Genomic DNA, 19,638 nt, shown 5'->3' on the forward strand with positions numbered 1-19,638 from the left:
TCTAAATAGCAGCATTTATTGTGCTGCAGCTTTTGTGCAACGATTTGTAGTCCATTTTTGTCTTCAATGATAAAGAGACAAATCAACAGTCGTGTGGCAAGGAGGGTCTGTGTATTCTATGATGTGCAATATTTCTAAGTGTAGTATGAAAAATAAAATACAGGAAATAGTTTGTCACTCTGGTAATACTTCCAATAAAATGTACGAAAGTTTTTGCCTTATTTTTTCCTTGTGAATATGAATTGAGATACCTTGTCAAAAACCTGGAGCTGAGAAGTTATACCTGTTGGGCGTTTAATCGCTATTATTTTTAACAGGTAACATTAAATAAGTGTAAAGCAGTCAAGTTAGTATGTGAAACTAGTTAAGTCCCTGCAAAAACATTGGCTTCATTGCTGCTTTCCGCTTTCAACCTTCCGATTTGGCGCAGACTTTTCATATTGCTCGTCTAGTAGAGAATTAGTCACTCTAATTAATTTGTCGTTTGTTTGCACACATACAGTAAATAAGAAAGTCACAAATCTGATTGCACTCTGGAGATAAACAAGCTTTTTATAGCATCCAGGACTCAATGTTGACTCCATTGGATCGTCTTGAGATCAATACCCTCCTGTACCATGTCCCAGAGTGGACTGCAAGTATATAGAAAGTAGCTGGATATTTGTAGGCGCTGATATCAAACTACACCTATAACATTATGTTACTTCCAACTAGATCTCTCGTCTGCTTGTCTAGTTGGATTTCATAAGTAATGGAGCTAATATTTTGCGCGAATAAATGATGACATATTGCCAACAATTACATCCTCAAGTCACAACATGAACAAACAAGCTCTTTCTAGACTTCCTAAACACGAATGTTAGCAAATGACTTCATAGTGAATAACAATTTTATGTTTAATTTTAACCAGTTTTAGCTTTCAAATTTGCAAACACGGGATTTCAACCGATTCCAATAGCCTCGCACAATGTGTCAAAATCCTGGCAATGCTGCTCAATTTAGCGCTATTCAAGTATATGATGCATGGCATTATCAGCAATTAGAATACATCAATACATCAGCGAGTCGACATACCATTGGACTAAGGGCAGACATTGGTTTTCGTAATAATAATTATTTTCAGCAAAATCTAAAGACGAATAAATTAAATAACAAAGTTGCTAAATCTCGTCTGCGCGGAAGATAGAGATACATCTTTACTACAAAAGAGTCATGTCCGTCCGAAGCTACAGGTAAATGTTGGGAAAAAATGCACCGTGTGGGATTCACACTCAGACATGCGCATTAGTAGCAGGGCACCCTACTATCTACACCACTCCACCACATTTCTCAATTAAGAAATAATTGAGCAGATATTTATAACGCATGATAATCATACACAGCGCCCCAGACTCCCAGGGTACTAGTGACAAATAATGTGTCACAAATACTGACCTCATTTCCCTCAGTCTATTTACTTGGTCCACGCACTTATCAGCGGTGTAGTCTATTTCTTCAACTGTGGTAAACCGTCCAATACCAAACCTATAAAATCACACATTGTGAGTGACAATTTAACACTTGCTCTATAACATTCAATGCTGTTTCAATGAAACAACTAGGATGAATAAACCTAGATTTTACTCATACTAGTAGTTTTAATTGGCAAACAATAGAGCTAACCTGATTGATGAATGAGCCAGATCCTCTTCAGCTCCAATAGCCCTGAGTACGTACGAAGGTTCAAGAGATGCTGAGGTGCATGCGCTGTGTCAAAATAACGTCATAGAATTACTTAAATAAATAGATCATTTATTTTTTACCCAAAACAATGAGGTTAGACAACTCCAAGACCAATGACAATTTGTGTTGACAGCTATTACTTTTTAGGGATGCCGAGCAGGGGCGGATCTAGGAAAAAACTTGTGTGGTGCAAAATTTGTGTAATGTCTAGAGAGGGAGGGGGTGCGCGGGGCGACCCCCTTACCTGGCGCGGCGCTAGCGGAACCTTTTGAAATTTAGGCATCTTAGAATGACGGAGAGGTGTGTTTGAGCCCAAAAATGTGTAATCATTTATTTGCAGCAAACAACAAGTTTAGAGGTACAAATTGACATTAGATATGATTAATTAAATTGGTGTTTTATAATGTTCCTTATATTATATATATCAAAATTACATGTAAACAGAAAGTTAACAAACATTTATGCAATAAAATAAAATCAAGACAAAATCAATCACAAAACCTCAACAGCCATTTGGTTTGGCTGTGCAGAAATAAGCCATCATTTCTGCAAACTACCATAAAAAATGTTTCGTAGTATTAGCTACATAACGATGCTATTATAAAACGGACATATTAGGGCATACATTTTTGAATTGTTGTTTTGTCGTCGAAAGAAATGATCCAAAGTTTGTTCTTGACCTTTCTTTTGAGACATTTTGCTTTTAAAATTGCTTGAAGTACTTCTTTCGAAAAAGTTGTAGCTCAATTGGGGATGTTTATTGGGACCACTCTTATTTGTTTATAAGCTAAAGAAATTCAGGTCAATGTTATTAAAACTGGTTCGTTATAACGAGCTCTACTAGGCTTTTTTTGTTCATTTCCTCCCACAGCAAGTTCTCAGTGAAATGAATTGTAATTTACTCAATTCTTGATGGATTTTAATTCTTTTTTTTTTAAATTTTTTGCCATATTTATGGTGGTGTATTTGCACCATATGCACCACAGTAGATCCGCCCCTGCCGAGGTGCGTGCACTGTACCAGAGTGCTATGATAGATTGACTTACACAAATAGATCATTTATTAATCTTTACTCAAATAACAAGGTTAGACAACTCCAAAACCAATAACAGAACTTCTAACGACTGATATTACTATTTTATTTACGTAAGTTTATCGAGTCTCTTTCTAAAACAAAAAATGAGTAGATCGAATCAACTATTATTGATGATTAATGTTTCATCTTTTCAGTCTTAAAGCTAAAAATAAAGTATAGAAAGCGCCAAGGGGAAGCAAAAAGATGGCCACTACATATTAGAAGCTAACAAGATGCTTCCGGAAACAATCAATCCTACATGTGGGGTTCTTCATCACATTTCATGCAAGATGATTTAATTAAACCATAAAATCAGATCTTGAACTCAATTGCACTACAGTAGCAATATTCAGCTATTGTCTTCTATTGCAAATCAATACATACATTTTCATTTTGTTAATGCAAGATTGACAAACAAAAACTATAACCCTACTTGATATGTTCATATATTCTGATTCAACCTTTCATTTGTTCATGGGAGAAAGGGTCAAAAGTTCACAAATACAAATTTTTCAGGCTGCTGTTAAAATAAAAGTTAAAAAGGTTTTGTTTCATCCATGTTCATTTTCCATATTGCCGATAGATGCACGGCTGCACAACGCATAGGACAAGGATTCCAAAAGTTAGTTTTAGTAATCAAGCAAGAGAACATTGATAAGACAAACATTAGCTGGTGATCTAATCTTATACCGCTGTGGGTATATAATAATTTCTAATCAGAGCTAGCATCTGGCAACCATTAATTATTGATTTTCATCTGATTGCTAGCACTAGTATCATGCAGACAGTGTATGAGTAGAGTATTCACAGACAAGACTACGCAAAGCATCAATATTTGGTCAACTGCATCACCTAGCACCATAAAATGAAAGGTTCTTGTAAACTTGATAGCAGAAGGCTGTATTTCTCAACCTCGTATATAAAAAGCTCCATCTACTTCTATGTAAATATGTAAAACACCAGAACTTCAGCTATCACTACCTAAGAAAAAAGTCTCTTTCTTACCTCCTTAACAGACTTCTGCCTACCTTAGTCATCCATTTCTATAGACAGAACCCACTTTTTTGTCCACATAGTGGATCTGAAAGCTGTGCAAACCTACCTCCCAGAAGAAAGAGCGATGTCTTTAAGGCCCATCAACAAACTCTCTCCTTCGACATAGGCAAATGAGAGATTAACGCAGCCGGGGTAGGAATGCTCAGTGTCTCCATTGCGTATCACATGAGAACATTTGGATGTGATTTTCTCCACAAGTCTGGTGGAAAGTTGTTTGACCCAGGCACTGTCATACTGTATTAGAAAGGTCCCATAATAAATATTATACCAACCTAAACAAATGTCCATGTTATGGTGAAGCACTTGATTAAAACTTTCCTATGTTAAAAGAAGACATTGTCACCACATCAGCTCAAACTTCTTATAGCCTTTGATCTCCCAATACAGAGAGATTTTTATTAAGGCTGACTAAAGTGCACCACCCACGCAGGTAGCAAGCCCGGCGCAATTCCAACCTTGAAATTTATGAATTAAAATTAAGAAAGAAAGCTTAGTCTACCTCTTTCTCCTCCATAGCAATTCTGCAAGCCTCTCCGAGCCCAACGCAGAGAGGTGTCGGCACCGTCCCTGACCTAATGTTCCTCTCCTGCCCGCCGCCAGACTGTATGGGTTCAACTCTTACACGAGGCCTTCGCCTGACATAGAGCGCACCAATACCTGCAAAAGGCCTAACTTATGATGCTGGCCCAAGTCTAGGCGAACTCCATTTATTACCACCAATTCAAGATATATCTTATATAAAGGATTAACTGTACACTGACTCACTAAAACCAGCTCAACCGTTTATCAAAAGCTGATAATATAGTGAATATAATGACAGGCTACCTCTATTACTAAGTTTACATAGTGACAGCATAACAACACGCCCCCATGTGGCTGCAATGCCATCATGGAAACAGCCGCATCGCGCTCATTCTGTCATAATTCAGGGTCGCTGTTTTGAACTGAAACAGCTGTGCGATGCACCATCTTTGTGCCATGCAAATGGCCTTAGCGATCAACAGCGTCGCACTTCACTACATATGGTAATTATTATCGGTTATTTTTAATATTGTTGTATCATTTCATTTAGCAGTTATTTTAACTAACACGCACTCTCTATCACATGGAGAGTTTGTGTCTCTTGTGTACAGGGTCTCCGTCATGGAGTGAATACATTTGCAGCATGGTATTTTTTGTATGATGGCTTGATGCAGGAGTAACAACAGCTGTTGATTAACTAGTCTCACGCGCATAACAAATAACACTATACATAGCAGTTTTTTCTTCTGACCATCAATGGATTTTTGTCCTTGACCTTTTAAAGATACAACCTTGACATAAGGCGTCGCACAATCATCACTCTACTATAGGACCCTATAGAAACATGATCTGTTGTCAGTCCAGTTTAGCGCTTCGGCACTGGTGCACTCAAGTGTAGCTACATTATTAGCCTGTCTTGACAAGCTGTTGTTTTTGCGTAGTTGTCCCCCCCCCCCCCGGTCGAGCGGCGAGCAACAACAGCTTGTCACAAGACGTACTGCACCTGGTGCATCAGCTGCACTTATAAGGAGTTGTTCTCTTCTGTCTACGCGGCTCGGCTGCGACGTTATTTCGGTCGCTCCAATGGCAATCATAACGGATTTCATGCAAATATTTATGTAGAAAAATTAAGATAAGAACGTTTAACTGGCGACCCCTCTCTGCAGTAAACTTTATTAGAATTTGAGAACTTAGGCAACAACAGCGACTAAACATGTCGTTATTTGTGCGCTCAGTCAGTTTTATTTCTATTTTTGTATCAGTCAGTTTTATTTGTTCTTATGGATTTTATTTTGAGTTTATTTTATTTTTAAGTTCTACTAAAGTTTATCACAGAAACTGGTCTTTGGTTATACATTGGAATCTTGTTTTTTTTTCCACATAATTTTTTTGTGAAATTCGTGATTACATGATACTCCATGATTACCAATGGAGCGACAGACAACATCGCGACCAAGCCGCGTAGACGGAAGAGAACAACTCCCTATAAGTGAAGCTGATGCATCAGGTGCAGTACGTCTTGTGACAAGCTGTTGTTGCTCGCCGCTTGACGGGGGAACAACTACGCAAAAACAACAGCTTGTCAAGACAGGCTACTACATTATCACTGTATGAAAACTCGGTAAACCGCCAGTGCAGCTTCTCATCCAATTACTGATACATATCCATATTATAGAAACTCACCGCCACAAACTCAACTGCCTGTTAAGGACATTCGTGATCTAGTTATTAAACCTTCAAACTGAATGATTCTAGGAATTATGGGTTCAGACAAGAGTTCACATATGTTGGGCGAACAGTGATACCTCCTGAACGGGTGATACGAAGAGTTGTCTACTAGTTTTTCAACAAATGAGAAAACAAATTTTAATTTTGTATTTTGTAGATTGGAATACCCTAGGACACTTATGTATTCGCGTCATCTAACTTTCGCATTTTCGCGGAGTCATTCATCTCGCGAAAATTTCATGAGAGAAACAAAACTATCATAACGAACGAGCGAAAACGCGAAATTAAATAGCTTTGTTCATTGATATCCACAATAAAATCGTCATATTAGAAATGCAGGTAACCTTTGTGTGTGGTTGGGCTCATTGGGCAATTTCTGCTAAACTCATTATAGCTAATACGCCGACTGAGCAGCGTGGCAAAGCAAATTGTGATAACAAGTTCTTTTGGAAAAGCAGGCCTGTATTCCCTGGTTGCAAATTGGGGCAGGTAATGTTAGGCGACTAGTTATGAGCATCAGGGGGTTTGGAGGGGCGGTATCAGCCTCCTCAACAGGTTTTTTCATGTACGGCCTCAACCGGGCATCTTACGTAAAGTTTTAAAAGATTTTATCGGAAAGTATAAACATTTTTTCTATTATTTGATATTTGTTTGTTTTAGGTGATGTGACTGCTAGGACGTTTTCAGATTAAAATAGGCTAAACTTGACCGCAGTTGAAACGCTCAGAAAAAAAGACATCTTTTTTCTTTTGAGCATTTCAACAAAGATCAATTTTTCCGATTTTATTTTTAGGTCATCTGAAGGTTTTTACGCTTTCGTTAGGCCATTGCCAAACGGATGTTTGGTAAAACTTGATATTTTGCAAACCTTAATAAAGGTCGTTAACAAGAATATTTTGCCACTGATGATGATAATAATAATGCCGCCTAAGAACTACTAAAAGTTGATGTTTGTCTCTATGGCCTGAAATAAAGTGATATTCTAGAGAGATAAAAACCATTCCCGTAGCCGATGGGCAAATAACTGTTCGAGTTAATGATGTTGAGGTCGAGTTATCTAAAGCAGTTTATCATTACGTGGGAACGGACCAAACAAATCCGTTCGAGTTAACAAAGTGTTCGTGATAAAACTTTACATTTTATCCGAGGGCGAGTTCTTCAAGTTTGATTATACTTAGCCGCCAAAAATTCCTAAAAAGTTAGGGCGGCTCAGGGAATACGGGCCTGTGGAAAAGCCAAGACAAATGAGGAAGATGATGATATTAGTTTAGTCACTGAATTTGTAACTGATGAGGATGAAAGTCTGGTAAGGAAAGTCATAAAATTGAATAATAATTATTGTAGCGATGAATTTTATTACCAACCAAAAACAATAACAGCCTTGAGCCATGGCCACCCCGTGCTATAAATACTTGAGATATAATGTTGGTGCCACATCAGTCACGGCGGCAAGGGCAAGGACCTAGACGTCATTGATAGTCCAAGAAACAAATAGCAGCAAGCGGTCAAGTTGCATTGTCGATCTCGCCCACACATTTCTACCCGCGGTTCACAAATACAAACTAGTCTCAAATTGAGAATTCTTTTTACTAGTGAACTGGACCTGAGGAATCCAATTATGTTTGTTCTATTGCATTTATTTTCACATCACTATATTTTCGCACTCATCAGATCCGTGAAATTAAGTCGCAGCGAAATTTTACTCTGTGTGCTACTCACGAAACTAAATACTAGCGAAATATAAGTGTCCTAGGGTAGACAAATGATTATGCCTGTTTGATGAACGACGGTGAAATATGACTAAGTAACCAAAGGAATTATCTGCCTCTTCTTCAATATTAGGTCAGCTACAAAAGAAACCAAGCTTTAATTTCATAAACTATAATGGGAAACCCTTTTGAAGTACAAGTACCCACACACAGAAGGAGTACCTAAATGTGCTGAAAAAGCTTTCGTCAACGGTTTAAAGACTAGGTTACTACTGTAGCGGTTCAAGTTACAAACAAATGCAAACTACTTCCTATTGGGTAACCCTATCACAGTATAGACCACTACCAACTATTCGCTCACTATAACGGCACGATAAAGGCAACACAAACAGTGCTGGTTTGCAAAGGCTGGAGACAAACACTGCAAAACAATATTTTTGACTATTGAGCACCTTTCGGTCCGTAAAGCTTGTGCCCGCTAATGGAGAGTAGATCTATCTTCATCTTATTGACATCGATGTCAATTTTTCCGACTGCCTGAGCAGCATCGGTATGGAAGAATACTTTGTTTGCTCGGCACAAATCTCCAATTTCCTGTATGGGTTGGATAACTCCGATCTCATTATTGACTGTCATGATTGACACTAAGGAAGTGTCTGGTCTGATAGCCTTCTCCAAGTCCTGTCACAATGACAATAATAACAATAAATACATGTAAATAGTGAAAATATCAGGGCGCATAGCTTCGGTTTTTTTTCAATTCTTGCATGTTGAGGCACCAGCTAGATGTAACTTGGTGACTCAACGCAAATAATATCTTAATGTCAATTTAGTGCAATTTAATTTATTGTACAATTATCAGGTTATGTGCCAAGGTACAAATCATACCTTCATATCTATAATGCCTGACTTTTGCACAGGCAAATAGGTTACATCAAAGTTCTCCGCTTCTAGTTGTCGACACGAGTCAAGGACACATTTATGCTCTGTCTGTGTCGTGATGATGTGCCTCTTTTCTTTCGAGTAAAACCGCGCCACACCCTTCACTGATATGTTGTTGGACTCAGTGGCGCCGCTAGTAAACACTATCTCTTTTGGATCAGCACCGATACACCTCGCAATGTGCTACAGACAGTAATATGCAGCATTTGCATTTCAGCCAAACAGTTTGTTATTAGTATAGGTTTCTCAAAATTTTAAAAAACTTAAAGACAAATGAAAAATGAATTTTTACTCTTCTAAATTAATTTAGGACCAAAAATAGCTCAGCTTCTGAAAAATACAGTAATCGCTCACGTTTCAGTGTTAATTGGGTGGGACCAGCCACCCTCCCCATGACAAGGGAAAATCTGTGAAATAGAAACTAATTAGCGCATATTTAATAAAATCATTTTTTAGTAAACATTTTCCTCCTTTCTAGGTTCATAAGACATTTTGAGGGTTCAAGAACGTATGAGGCAAGAGGAATGAACGCATGAACGCAAGAGGCATGATGAAGCATTTTGCACTTTTACACTTCAAGAAACGTAACAAAAAACAGTGGACTGCAACGACTGCACAACGAGACTTCGACAGGATTTCACTGGGCGAGAGTATGAGAGAGATTTATGTATCTTAGTTTTTAACTTTTATTATCTTCATTAAATTTTTAATGATTATTTTTTACCCACGAGGTACAAAAGCCACAAAAACTGAACCCTAAAGTAGCAAGGATTACTGGAGGCTTCATCATGTCATCATGTTTATGCAGGAGATCAATAATCAATGATAAAACAATAATCAATAATAAAACAATAATCAATAATAAAACAATAATCAACAGTTCACACAATTGGCATTTAAAAGAAAGGGATACGATTCTATTATACAAAAGTTTTGAGTAAGCACCTCCAAAAAACAAATTAATTACAATAGCTGGCAGCGAGATGAGCCGATACGCAATAAGCAAGAGGAATAACATTTACCAAGAAGCATGTCATATAAGTTTTGAGTTTCTGCAGAGTGAAAACAGCATCCGTTTATCAATATTTGATTAGGTAATGTATTGCGAGTGATCTAGGCACAATTAGTAGACAACTTTTGTGAACACCAAACACCATGTAAAGTTAGCTGACACATTTCAAGCTATGCAATACACCCACCTACTGACAGTCACATGAGCTAAATAGGACAAGACATGGCGTCATTGGTAATTTTATAAGCTAACAGGGCAAACAGTTAAGTTTTAACATACAGCGCGAGCTTCTTCCACTGCTGCCTCCGCCTCCCAACCATAGAAATGTGTGCGTGAGTGTGGGTTACCAAAATTCTCTGTCATGTACGGCACCATGGCATCCAGCACTCTCGGATCCTGACATTAAACACAGCTAATCACAATCTTCCCTGCTAGTAGGTTAGCAAGTGGTGCAGACTATGGCGCAAGGACTGACAATTACAAAAGATAGCCTCATATTTTTAAAGTATGCGGATGGCTTCTACCTCAACATTGTAGTCTCCCCTATCATGCATAGACTACTGAACATGCCACATTATCCACATCCTCTTTCAGCTAGCATCGGCAAGTGTATGAGAACAGATCAATACTCCAGCACTATTGAGGACTATTTTCAACAGAAAAAAATGAGTAAGGGCTCGTAAAAACATTTCACATTAAAAATAGCAAAACTCTTAATCCTACGGTAGAAAAAAAATTATAATTTTTATAAATAATAATTAAACTTACCAGCTGCGTGGTAGCCTGAGCGTCAAGGTATAATGGAGTGTACTGCATCCCCATACTCTTATCTATCAAACATACAGGACTACATCAGTAGAACTGATACTAGGTCAAGGGATAGAGGAGTGTACTGCATCCCCATACTCTTATCTATCAAACATACAGGACTACATCAGTAGAACTGATACTAGGTCAAGGGATAGAGGAGTGTACTGCATCCCCATACTCTTATCTATCAAACATACAGAGCTACATCAGTAGAACTGATACTAGGTCAAGGGATAGAGGAGTGTACTGCATCCCCATACTCTTGTCTATCAAACATACAGAGCTACATCAGTAGAACTGATGCTAGGTCAAGGTATAGAGGAGTGTACTGCATCCCCATACTCTTATCTATCAAACATACAGAGCTACATCAGTAAAACCGATACTAGGTCAAACGTGAGAAATAAGAATTATTAGAGCACTTTAGAGAACTTAGGCTAATAGCTATTAGGTGTTATTCTAACAGCTACAGCAAATAATTTCATGAAAAAAAAAACAATTTGTACTCACATAGATCTTGTCTATCACCTATAGTATGGTCTATAAGATAGGAAACTGACGGAGTAACCAAGGTCGACATATAATATAATAATTTAACTGATTCTCTCTAAATGGTCACAGCCTACCCTTGAGGCTTTGGGGATAAACATTTATAGCTGCACATAAACTTATTGGGGAACGAGAAATTACACAGATAAGTGTACCAAACTTCTATCTGTAAATATAAGCATTCTTTAACATATATAATAACAAAATAATGTTTAGATAAGTACTTTACTATTTCTAAGCTGCAATAGTAAATGTTAAAAAAAAACTTTTATTTAATATTTTGTTACAACATACATAACATTGTAAAAAAATTTTTAAAAAAATTTTCTTACACCGTAATAATAAAGCAATAGAGATCTACATAGTTCTGTATTGGTCTTTGAGCTGAACAACAATGGCACAACATTCTTTATTAAAGTTACATTAATTAAAATAAATCATGATTCTATTCTACAAAGGCTTGAAACAAAGTAACCAATAGGTAACACAGCTGAGCAGTAGATAAAATTATATATAGCATTGCAACAGCTCAGCAGCATGTAATATATTTGGCAACACTACTTAGATGGTCCAAACCATGAGGCCACAGGCTAACTATAGATGTGACAAACCTGCAGCGGCAGCAGATATGGATGCATATCGATGGCAGATTGTATTCACACCGCTGTTCTTAGTATTATGGCAGAGACCTGGAAATGACAAGATGAGAAATATTTACTTGTATTGTATACATTTTGATGATAAAAAATTGAGGATTTGACACGGAATTTTTACTATAATAAGAGCCGTGTCCGTCTGAAGCCACGTTTAGAGGTGAGGAAAAAAGATTATACCACATGGGATTTGAACTCAGATATTCGAAATCCCAACTATACAAGTTGTCATCTGCACCACCTGATCACTTTTGCACATCTAAGAATAATTATGTACATAGTTATTACACATGAAGATCTCTCACACCACACGGGACTGTCAGTGTACTAGTAATTTTCATATGAGAATGAAAATTGAAAAACAACAAACCTGTTGGACTGTGTTGTAGGAAACGGTGTTTGAATTTAGTTCAAGCGCAGTGAATTGGTAATAAGTACAAGACGGAATCTACGCCATCCCTATGTGGTAGCTTTCCCTTGACAGTCTACACCAATTACATATATATAGCTACATGTTTGTAATTAGTGCAATAGCCTGTGATCCTATGAGAAGTTATTAATGGTGAATTGATGTGGAAAACGTATACAAAATAGATATAGCAAATAGCTAATAACTAATAACTCGCCATAGATTTTCATATACGCAGGTTTATGGAGCACTGATAAAGGTGACACATATACTGGCTTATTGCTTATTCATTATTTGCTCATACCAAGTATCGCTTATTTTTCTTTTAGTTTCAGTAATAATATAGGTTAAATGACTTGTTGATCATACAGTAAGTGTGTTTGGTCAGTTAAAATGATGAAATGTCCAATATATGTTTCAGATGCTTGTTAATTTCTGGAATAAATGATTCCGGATTGCTTCATTATAAGAATTATAAGAATCGAAAACTTTTATTAATTTCCATGTAAGTTTAGATAGTCATGTATTGACGATGGATCTCTGAATTTAATGTTCTGAAAAGAGAATGGTTAGCATTGTTTGCTTGTTTCTTGTATTCTACTATTTATCCAATGCAATTTATCTCTCTGGTCGTACAAGTGGAGAATTCACTTCAATAATGAAGCATTGAACATTGAACTCACAACAATGAAGCATTGTTCTGAGAACTTGAGTTCATTTTAATTACGACTACTAATGATTTTCAAATATTTGCTAGATCACCAAAGTTGCAATAACAGATGGAAGTATAAATATCTCATCAAACCCTAAGTTATAACCCTTGATTAAGCTCATAGCAAATGACCAAAATGCTAGCATAATTTTGCATGACAGCAATGGCTTAGATTCTAAACTTTATAATATGTGACATTTTTATTTATTCCAGTTATTTTAGAGGGTTTCCAGAGCTTCTACGCGTTTTAGTGATACAGAGTTTTAGTAAGCTGAGCACTATCAGTACTTTCTATAATCTATGCATCTCTTAGAATTCAGCGGTGGAACACGGAGCAAAAGATTTTGTTTACAAATAGCTAGCGAATATGTGTCTACATTTACATGTGTCGAGCTACGCTATCAGGTTTATTGTGCAACAAATTCTATGAATCCTATAGTGATATTCTATGAATCCTATAATGATATTTTATGAGTCCTATAGTGACATTGTATCAATCCTATAATGATATTCTATGAATTCTATAATGATATTCTATGAGCCCTATAGTGATATTCTATGAATCCTATAGTGATATTCTATTAATCCTATAATGATATTCTATGAATCCTATAGTGATATTCTATGAATCCTATAATGTTATTCTATGAATCCTATAATGATACTCTATGAATCCTATAGTAAAATTGTGATTTTTGGTTTACTCTTTCAAATATCCACTTGAGAACTGCGGAAGGTTTTGAGAAAAAGATTCAGCAAAATCTAAAAATAACAGTTAGGCCTACCATGTATTACGGGTGCGTGAAAAGTAAAGCAAAAACGGAGACTGGGGTCACATGCAGATGGTATCGATTTACATTTACCTTGTTCTTGCATTCTTGAATTTTGCAAACCCTAATGGTTTCAGAACAGTATACAGACTATAAAAAGAAGGCTAGGTAAGTATAGCAACCCATCAATATAATGATATACTACTAATATTAGCCAGGATTGGCACATTATTTCTAGTGCGGTAAATACCAGTAGTATTGACCAGTATTTACTGTCCTGGGAAAAAGGTGTTAAGTGAAGCGGGAGAAAGTGGGATAAAACGGGAAAAATTATGAATATTTACAGTTTGGTTTCTAAACATGAGAGTGGTAATTTAGAGGTGCTAGCTTTAGAGGCATCGAGATCAAGGCGCTTCTTAATTATCCAACTTATTACAGCTTTTCCCCATTTCTTTCTGCCTTTTCTTCACTTATTTTCACACTGACCTGGTAAAAAGTGTTTTCCATCCAAAATGCCAAAACAGATATTAGCCTAATGTAGAAAGCTATAGACGTATGATACTTTCAAGTTAACTCTACAAAATCTAGGACTGTAGCATTATATTGTCGCTTTAGAAGTGTATACTACAAAAAAGCCACCAGACAACTGAGACAAGACAGTATTATTTCCAGAATGCTAACTAGCGAAACTGACAACTCTAAGCCTGATTTAGGAAAAGTATCAGAAGGCTCCAAAAATAGCATGTAACTAAAGATGAATCTTTTGGAAAAGATCATGAAAAACCTAATAGACTATATATATAGGCTACTTCAAAAATACCAAGCAAAAATAAAAAGCAGTATATCTAGTAAAAATGTGCAAAAAAAGCAAATTGTTTGAATTTTTTATATACTGTAAAGTTGCTTGACTGACGGTATCAGCGAGTGACTTATGTAGGTAGATTTAATAAATCAGTAGTGAAATATTGTAGGTTAAATGTTCCATGCTCACGGACCGGAAACTAGCCGCCGCGCATGATCACCTTTTATTTCATATAAAGTTATAACAAGCGAGTTTATACCAGACTCGCTAAAAAGTCCAAATCTTTTGTATAACGACAATCGCTAAAATCATTAGCGATTAGGATACTCAACATCCCCGCTGTTACAAGGAAAAAAACAATAACTAGTAATTAGTGACTTGGAATACATAATATGATAAGATTGTCATGACACACAGATACTATTAAGAGTTCCGGTTATCGGATATAGTCTTTCAGCCACGCAGGTTCGTTGCGTTGTCGCCCAGACCGCCTTGGTTCTACATTGCTCGGAGGCACAGTTTCCTCAGACACCACTGGGTTGTGGACTCGTGGTTCTGCTTGGGTTTGATCGAACTCTATACCGGGATAACCAGCTTCAACAGGGGCCGGACGTAGGTCTCTTCGATTTCTTCTTCGCAGCTCCCCATCGACTTCCACCGTGTATGATCTCTTTGAGAGTTCGGCTATTACCTTCGCTTCTTTCCAGCCTTGTTTGTGTTTTCGGTAATCGCGAATCATTACTGGCTGGCCAATCTGGAGGGGCGAAAGATTCTTAGCCGTTTTATTGTAGTTTTTCTGAATCTTCTGTCGCTTTACCAACTTCTCCTGCCAATTAGCTTCATTTTCTTTAGAGCTAATGATGTTTTGGGGTATCATAGATCGCGTTGGTCTGCCGATAATTCTTTGTATTGGGCTGGTAGACATACCTTCTGTAGGGGTATTGCGATACTCTAAGAGCGCAAGATACGGATCTGTGCAGCGTCGGAGAATTCGTTTTGCTATTTTAACAGCCGCTTCCACCTTCCCATTGGACTGTGGATAGTGTGGACTACTGGTTGAGTGGATAAAATTCCAATCTCTGGAAAACTTCGAGAATTCAATTGACGTAAAGTTTGAGGCATTGTCTGATTGCACCATCTTTGGCACTCCCAACCTAGCAAATACCTCTTTTATTTCAGTAATAACATCTACTGCCTTTTGACTGCGAAGACGACTGTATTCAAAATAATCGGTGGTATAATCAACAATGATTACAAAATGTTCTTTTTTCAGCTCAAACAAGTCAATTCCCACCTTGCTCCAGGGTTGAACAGGAATAGAGTGGCTTTTCAGATCTTCTTTCGGCTGTTTCGTCGCATCTTTCAGGCATGTCCTGCACTCTTGGCATTTCTTTACTACGTCTTCTGCCATTCCGGGCCAGTAAACAGTCATCCGTGCCCGTCTCAGCGTGGCTCTGATTCCTTGATGCGAACTGTGAAGCCGATTCAACATATCTGACCGCATTTTTGTTGGAATGATTGCCCGCACGCCTTTGAAGAGTACTCCTTGCTCTACCGACAGCTCATCTTGAAATGACAGGTACTTCTTCAAGGGTGGGGGTACTGCACATTCTGGTGGCCACTTGCCCTCGACATATTGTTGAACTTTCTGAAGGTCTGGGTCTACTAGGGTAGCTTCTTTTAGTGCCACATACGTGCTGTCTGGCAGCGGACAATCTGTGAATTTAGTTTCTGCAACCGAGAAAGCATGATCTCTGACTGGCGTTGATATTGCTGGCTCCATACAAGCATCTCGAGACAGAAGATCTGCAGTTAGTTGGTCTTTACCTGGTTGCCACACAACTTTCGCACCTGCATACCGTTGAAGGCACAACAGCATCGACTGGATCCGCCTAGATGCTTTAAAAACTGGCTTCTTGAAGATTGGAATGAGGGCTTTGTGGTCGGTGTGGATTGTGACATCTCTGTGACCGAACAAATACTGGTCGAACTTTGACATAGCATAAACAATCGCTAGTGTCTCCAACTCTATTGGCGCATAGTTCTTCTCACAGTCTGTTAAAGATCGTGATATGTATGCAACCGGCTTCCCTTTTTGCAGAAGGGTGGCGCCTAAACCTGCTACTGAAGCGTCTGTTTGGACTACTGCTGGGCAGTTCACATCAAAGTATTGTAAGTTCTCTGTTTGAGTCAGCATTTTTTTGATTACTTGAAATGCATTTTGTTGATCTGTCTCCCAAACAAACGGTTTGTGTTTTAGCAGCCTCCTGAGAGGCTCCGATTCTGCTGACAGGTTAGGTAGAAACTTCGCCATGTATGTCACATGTCCCAAAAATCGTTTAACACCTTCAGCTGACGTAGGTGCTTCCATCTGGAGGATGGATGATACTTTGAGTGGGTCGGCCTTAACTCCACAACTAGTGAGAATGTGTCCAATATATGGTAGTTCGTCTGGTAGAATTTTGCATTTTTCTTTATTTAGGCGTAATCCGCTAGCTCTTGCTCTTTCTAGTAACTTTCTTAGATTACTGTCGTGTTCAGGGCGAGACTTACCAAAGATCAGGATATCATCCGCAACTACTGTAACGCCGTCCAAACCAACCAGAGAATCTGATAATCGACGTTGGAACTCTTCAGGGGCGCTAGATATCCCAAAGGGCATTCTCAGATATTTGTAGCGGCCTTTTGGGGTCCAAAATGTAGTTAAATCTGTAGACTTGCTAGCTAGCTTTACTTGAGAGAAGCCACTTTTTGCGTCACAGAGCGAGAAGTACTTGGCAGCGTTGAGCTGTGGTAAAACATCGTCCAACGTGGGCATAGTAGTGTGATTCCGACGAATAGCTTTGTTCAGGTTTTGAGGATCTATGCAGATACGAATTGAACCATTGGATTTTCTAACTGGCTGCATATGACTTATCCACTTTGTGGGTCGGTCTACGCTGGTAATTATCTTCTCATTCTCCAATCTGATTAGTTCGGCTTCAACTTCGGATTTCATGGTTAACGGAATCTTTCTAGGTCTGACTTGCACCGGTCTTACTTCAGGATCTATTTCAATCTCGTATTCCCCTGGTAGCTCTCCTAGTCCATCAAAAACGTCTTCAAACTCAGTGAATAGGGCATCCAAATCTTCATGCATCGTCAAGTGCACGGACTCGGCCACATGGAGCAGCTGCATTTCTAAACAGGTGCTCATTGACAGCAGGCTATGTTGCTTTACATCAAGGACCAGAAATTTTAGTGTTATTTTGTTCTCTTGGCTGTCTCTCGTTTCCAAATAACACCACCCTAACGGAGTACTGTTCGTCTCATTGTAACAGGTAATCGTCGTGTTCGTGGGTTCTAGTTTTGGCCGTCCAAGTAGGTGATAGTCTTTAGTACTGAGAATATTGCAGGTAGCACCTGTGTCTAGCTGAAATTCGATGTTTCTCGCAACATCTCCTGCTTTAATGTTCAAAACTGACAGCAGCTTTCTATCCTTCTTGGAGACGCTGATGCTGTTACTATGTTCATCCGAATCAGATGAATAATTCCACTCAGTCGTCTGGTGGGCTTCTTCTTTCTTGTGGAACTTTCTTGAATCGTTGCCTCGACTTTGTTTCTTGGACGAACACAACTTGGCAAAGTGATTCATTTTTCCACAAAGATGACACTCTTTTCCATAGGCCGGACAACTCCTAGGAGCGTGTGGGCTGCCACACCGGGAACATTTCGCTGCCCCAACGCTTGGTGAAGGTTTGTACTTAGCATCGCGTTTATTTGCTTTGGCATAGCGGAGCTCTTCATCATCTCTGTTTCTGGCATCCAATGCTTTAAGCTCTCGACTTGCTGCTTCATGAGACCTGCATATGTTGAGCGCATCTGTGAGTGTTAAGTCTGTTTTCTCAAACATACGTCGTCTGGTCCTGTCACTTTCTACTCCGAGAATTAAAGCTTGAAGAACCATTCGTTCATACATTGTTTGGAAATCACAGTTCCTGGCTATGTTATGGAGCTCAGTGACGTATTCATCGATGGTCATTCTTCCCTGTCTGGTGGTGAGTAGTTTGTGGGTCAAAGCCACAGTGTTTACTCGTGGAGCACAGAATTCCTCAAATTTGTCAAGCACGGTAGCATAAACATTTTTATCTGCTGCATTTGTCCATGTAAAAGAGTCATATATATCGACTCCTCGTGCACCTATTGTTCTCAACAAATAGGCCACTTTTACAGCATCATCAGCATCCGTTTTCTCAGCTGCTGTGAGAAATAACGTAAAATTCCGTTTATACCTTTTCCATTGCTCAGGAAGATCTGCTCCATCAGTTAAAGGGTCAGGGCACAATAGTTTTTCCATATTCAAAGTGTCATTCACATCCAAGAATAACGTGACGACTGTATAATTATTATAAAGTTCGTTTATGACAAACGTCCGAGACTAATGAGTTTGAAAAAAAATACTTTCCATACAATGAAATACAATTCGACTCTCCATTTAAATACATTAAAAAATACTCGGGGCACCATGTAAAGTTGCTTGACTGACGGTATCAGCGAGTGACTTATGTAGGTAGATTTAATAAATCAGTAGTGAAATATTGTAGGTTAAATGTTCCATGCTCACGGACCGGAAACTAGCCGCCGCGCATGATCACCTTTTATTTCATATAAAGTTATAACAAGCGAGTTTATACCAGACTCGCTAAAAAGTCCAAATCTTTTGTATAACGACAATCGCTAAAATCATTAGCGATTAGGATACTCAACATATACGACAGCACATCTTATCAAAAAAATGCATGACTGACAGCATCGCAGACCATGCCCAATATGAGAATCTCAATCATTAAATAAAAATCCATATTATCGAAATGAAGCGTGGAAATACAAAGCTTGTAGGCCTACACCATAAATCACCTACCAGCATCTGTTTTTAGAGTAGATAAATTGCGAATGATGCGATGAACGCTACGATTCATGTTGCCAAAAACAGCAAAAACGTGTCAATAACTCAAAATGTTACCCCTGATGAAATTTAGTTTTTAACCGCAATGATTGCCGTAAAAAAATGTGTATGTTGTGAGAGCGACCATGTTACAATCCTAGACGAAGATACAAAATAAAAAGGTGGTTATGTAACAATTTATAAAGTGAGGAACACACGCTAGATGTAGCGACTCGCATCAAC

General features: G+C 38.2%; 1 protein-coding gene across 1 annotated transcript; it reads right to left on the reverse strand.

Moving 5' to 3' along the window:
* Positions 1–92: 92 nt before the first annotated feature.
* Positions 93–19,542, reverse strand: LOC137387807 (cysteine desulfurase-like). The gene is made up of 11 exons (XM_068074315.1): positions 19,372–19,542; positions 11,737–11,814; positions 10,535–10,596; positions 10,046–10,162; positions 8,701–8,937; positions 8,265–8,493; positions 4,353–4,510; positions 3,900–4,087; positions 1,663–1,746; positions 1,435–1,524; positions 93–632 (listed from the first exon to the last, which is right to left on the reverse strand). Exons 1-11 carry the CDS (start codon positions 19,427–19,429, stop codon positions 569–571), a joined length of 1,365 nt encoding a protein of 454 aa, XP_067930416.1. The 5' UTR covers positions 19,430–19,542; the 3' UTR covers positions 93–568.
* Between the last annotated feature and the right edge of the window lie 96 nt (positions 19,543–19,638).

This window comes from Watersipora subatra, chromosome 2 (genome assembly GCF_963576615.1).
Source record: "Watersipora subatra chromosome 2, tzWatSuba1.1, whole genome shotgun sequence".
NCBI lineage: Eukaryota > Metazoa > Bryozoa > Gymnolaemata > Cheilostomatida > Watersiporidae > Watersipora > Watersipora subatra.

Excerpts from the sequence above, each read along its gene's own strand:
- LOC137387807 (XM_068074315.1), bottom strand. The coding sequence starts at position 19,429 with ATGAATCGTAGCGTTCATCGCATCATTCGCAATTTATCTACTCTAAAA. Across the intron at positions 8,938-10,045 it reads CAGTGGAAGAAGCTCGCGCT|CACATTGCGAGGTGTATCGG; the intron begins GTATGTTAAAAC and ends TACTGTCTGTAG. Across the intron at positions 4,088-4,352 it reads TTGCTATGGAGGAGAAAGAG|TATGACAGTGCCTGGGTCAA; the intron begins GTAGACTAAGCT and ends TTTCTAATACAG.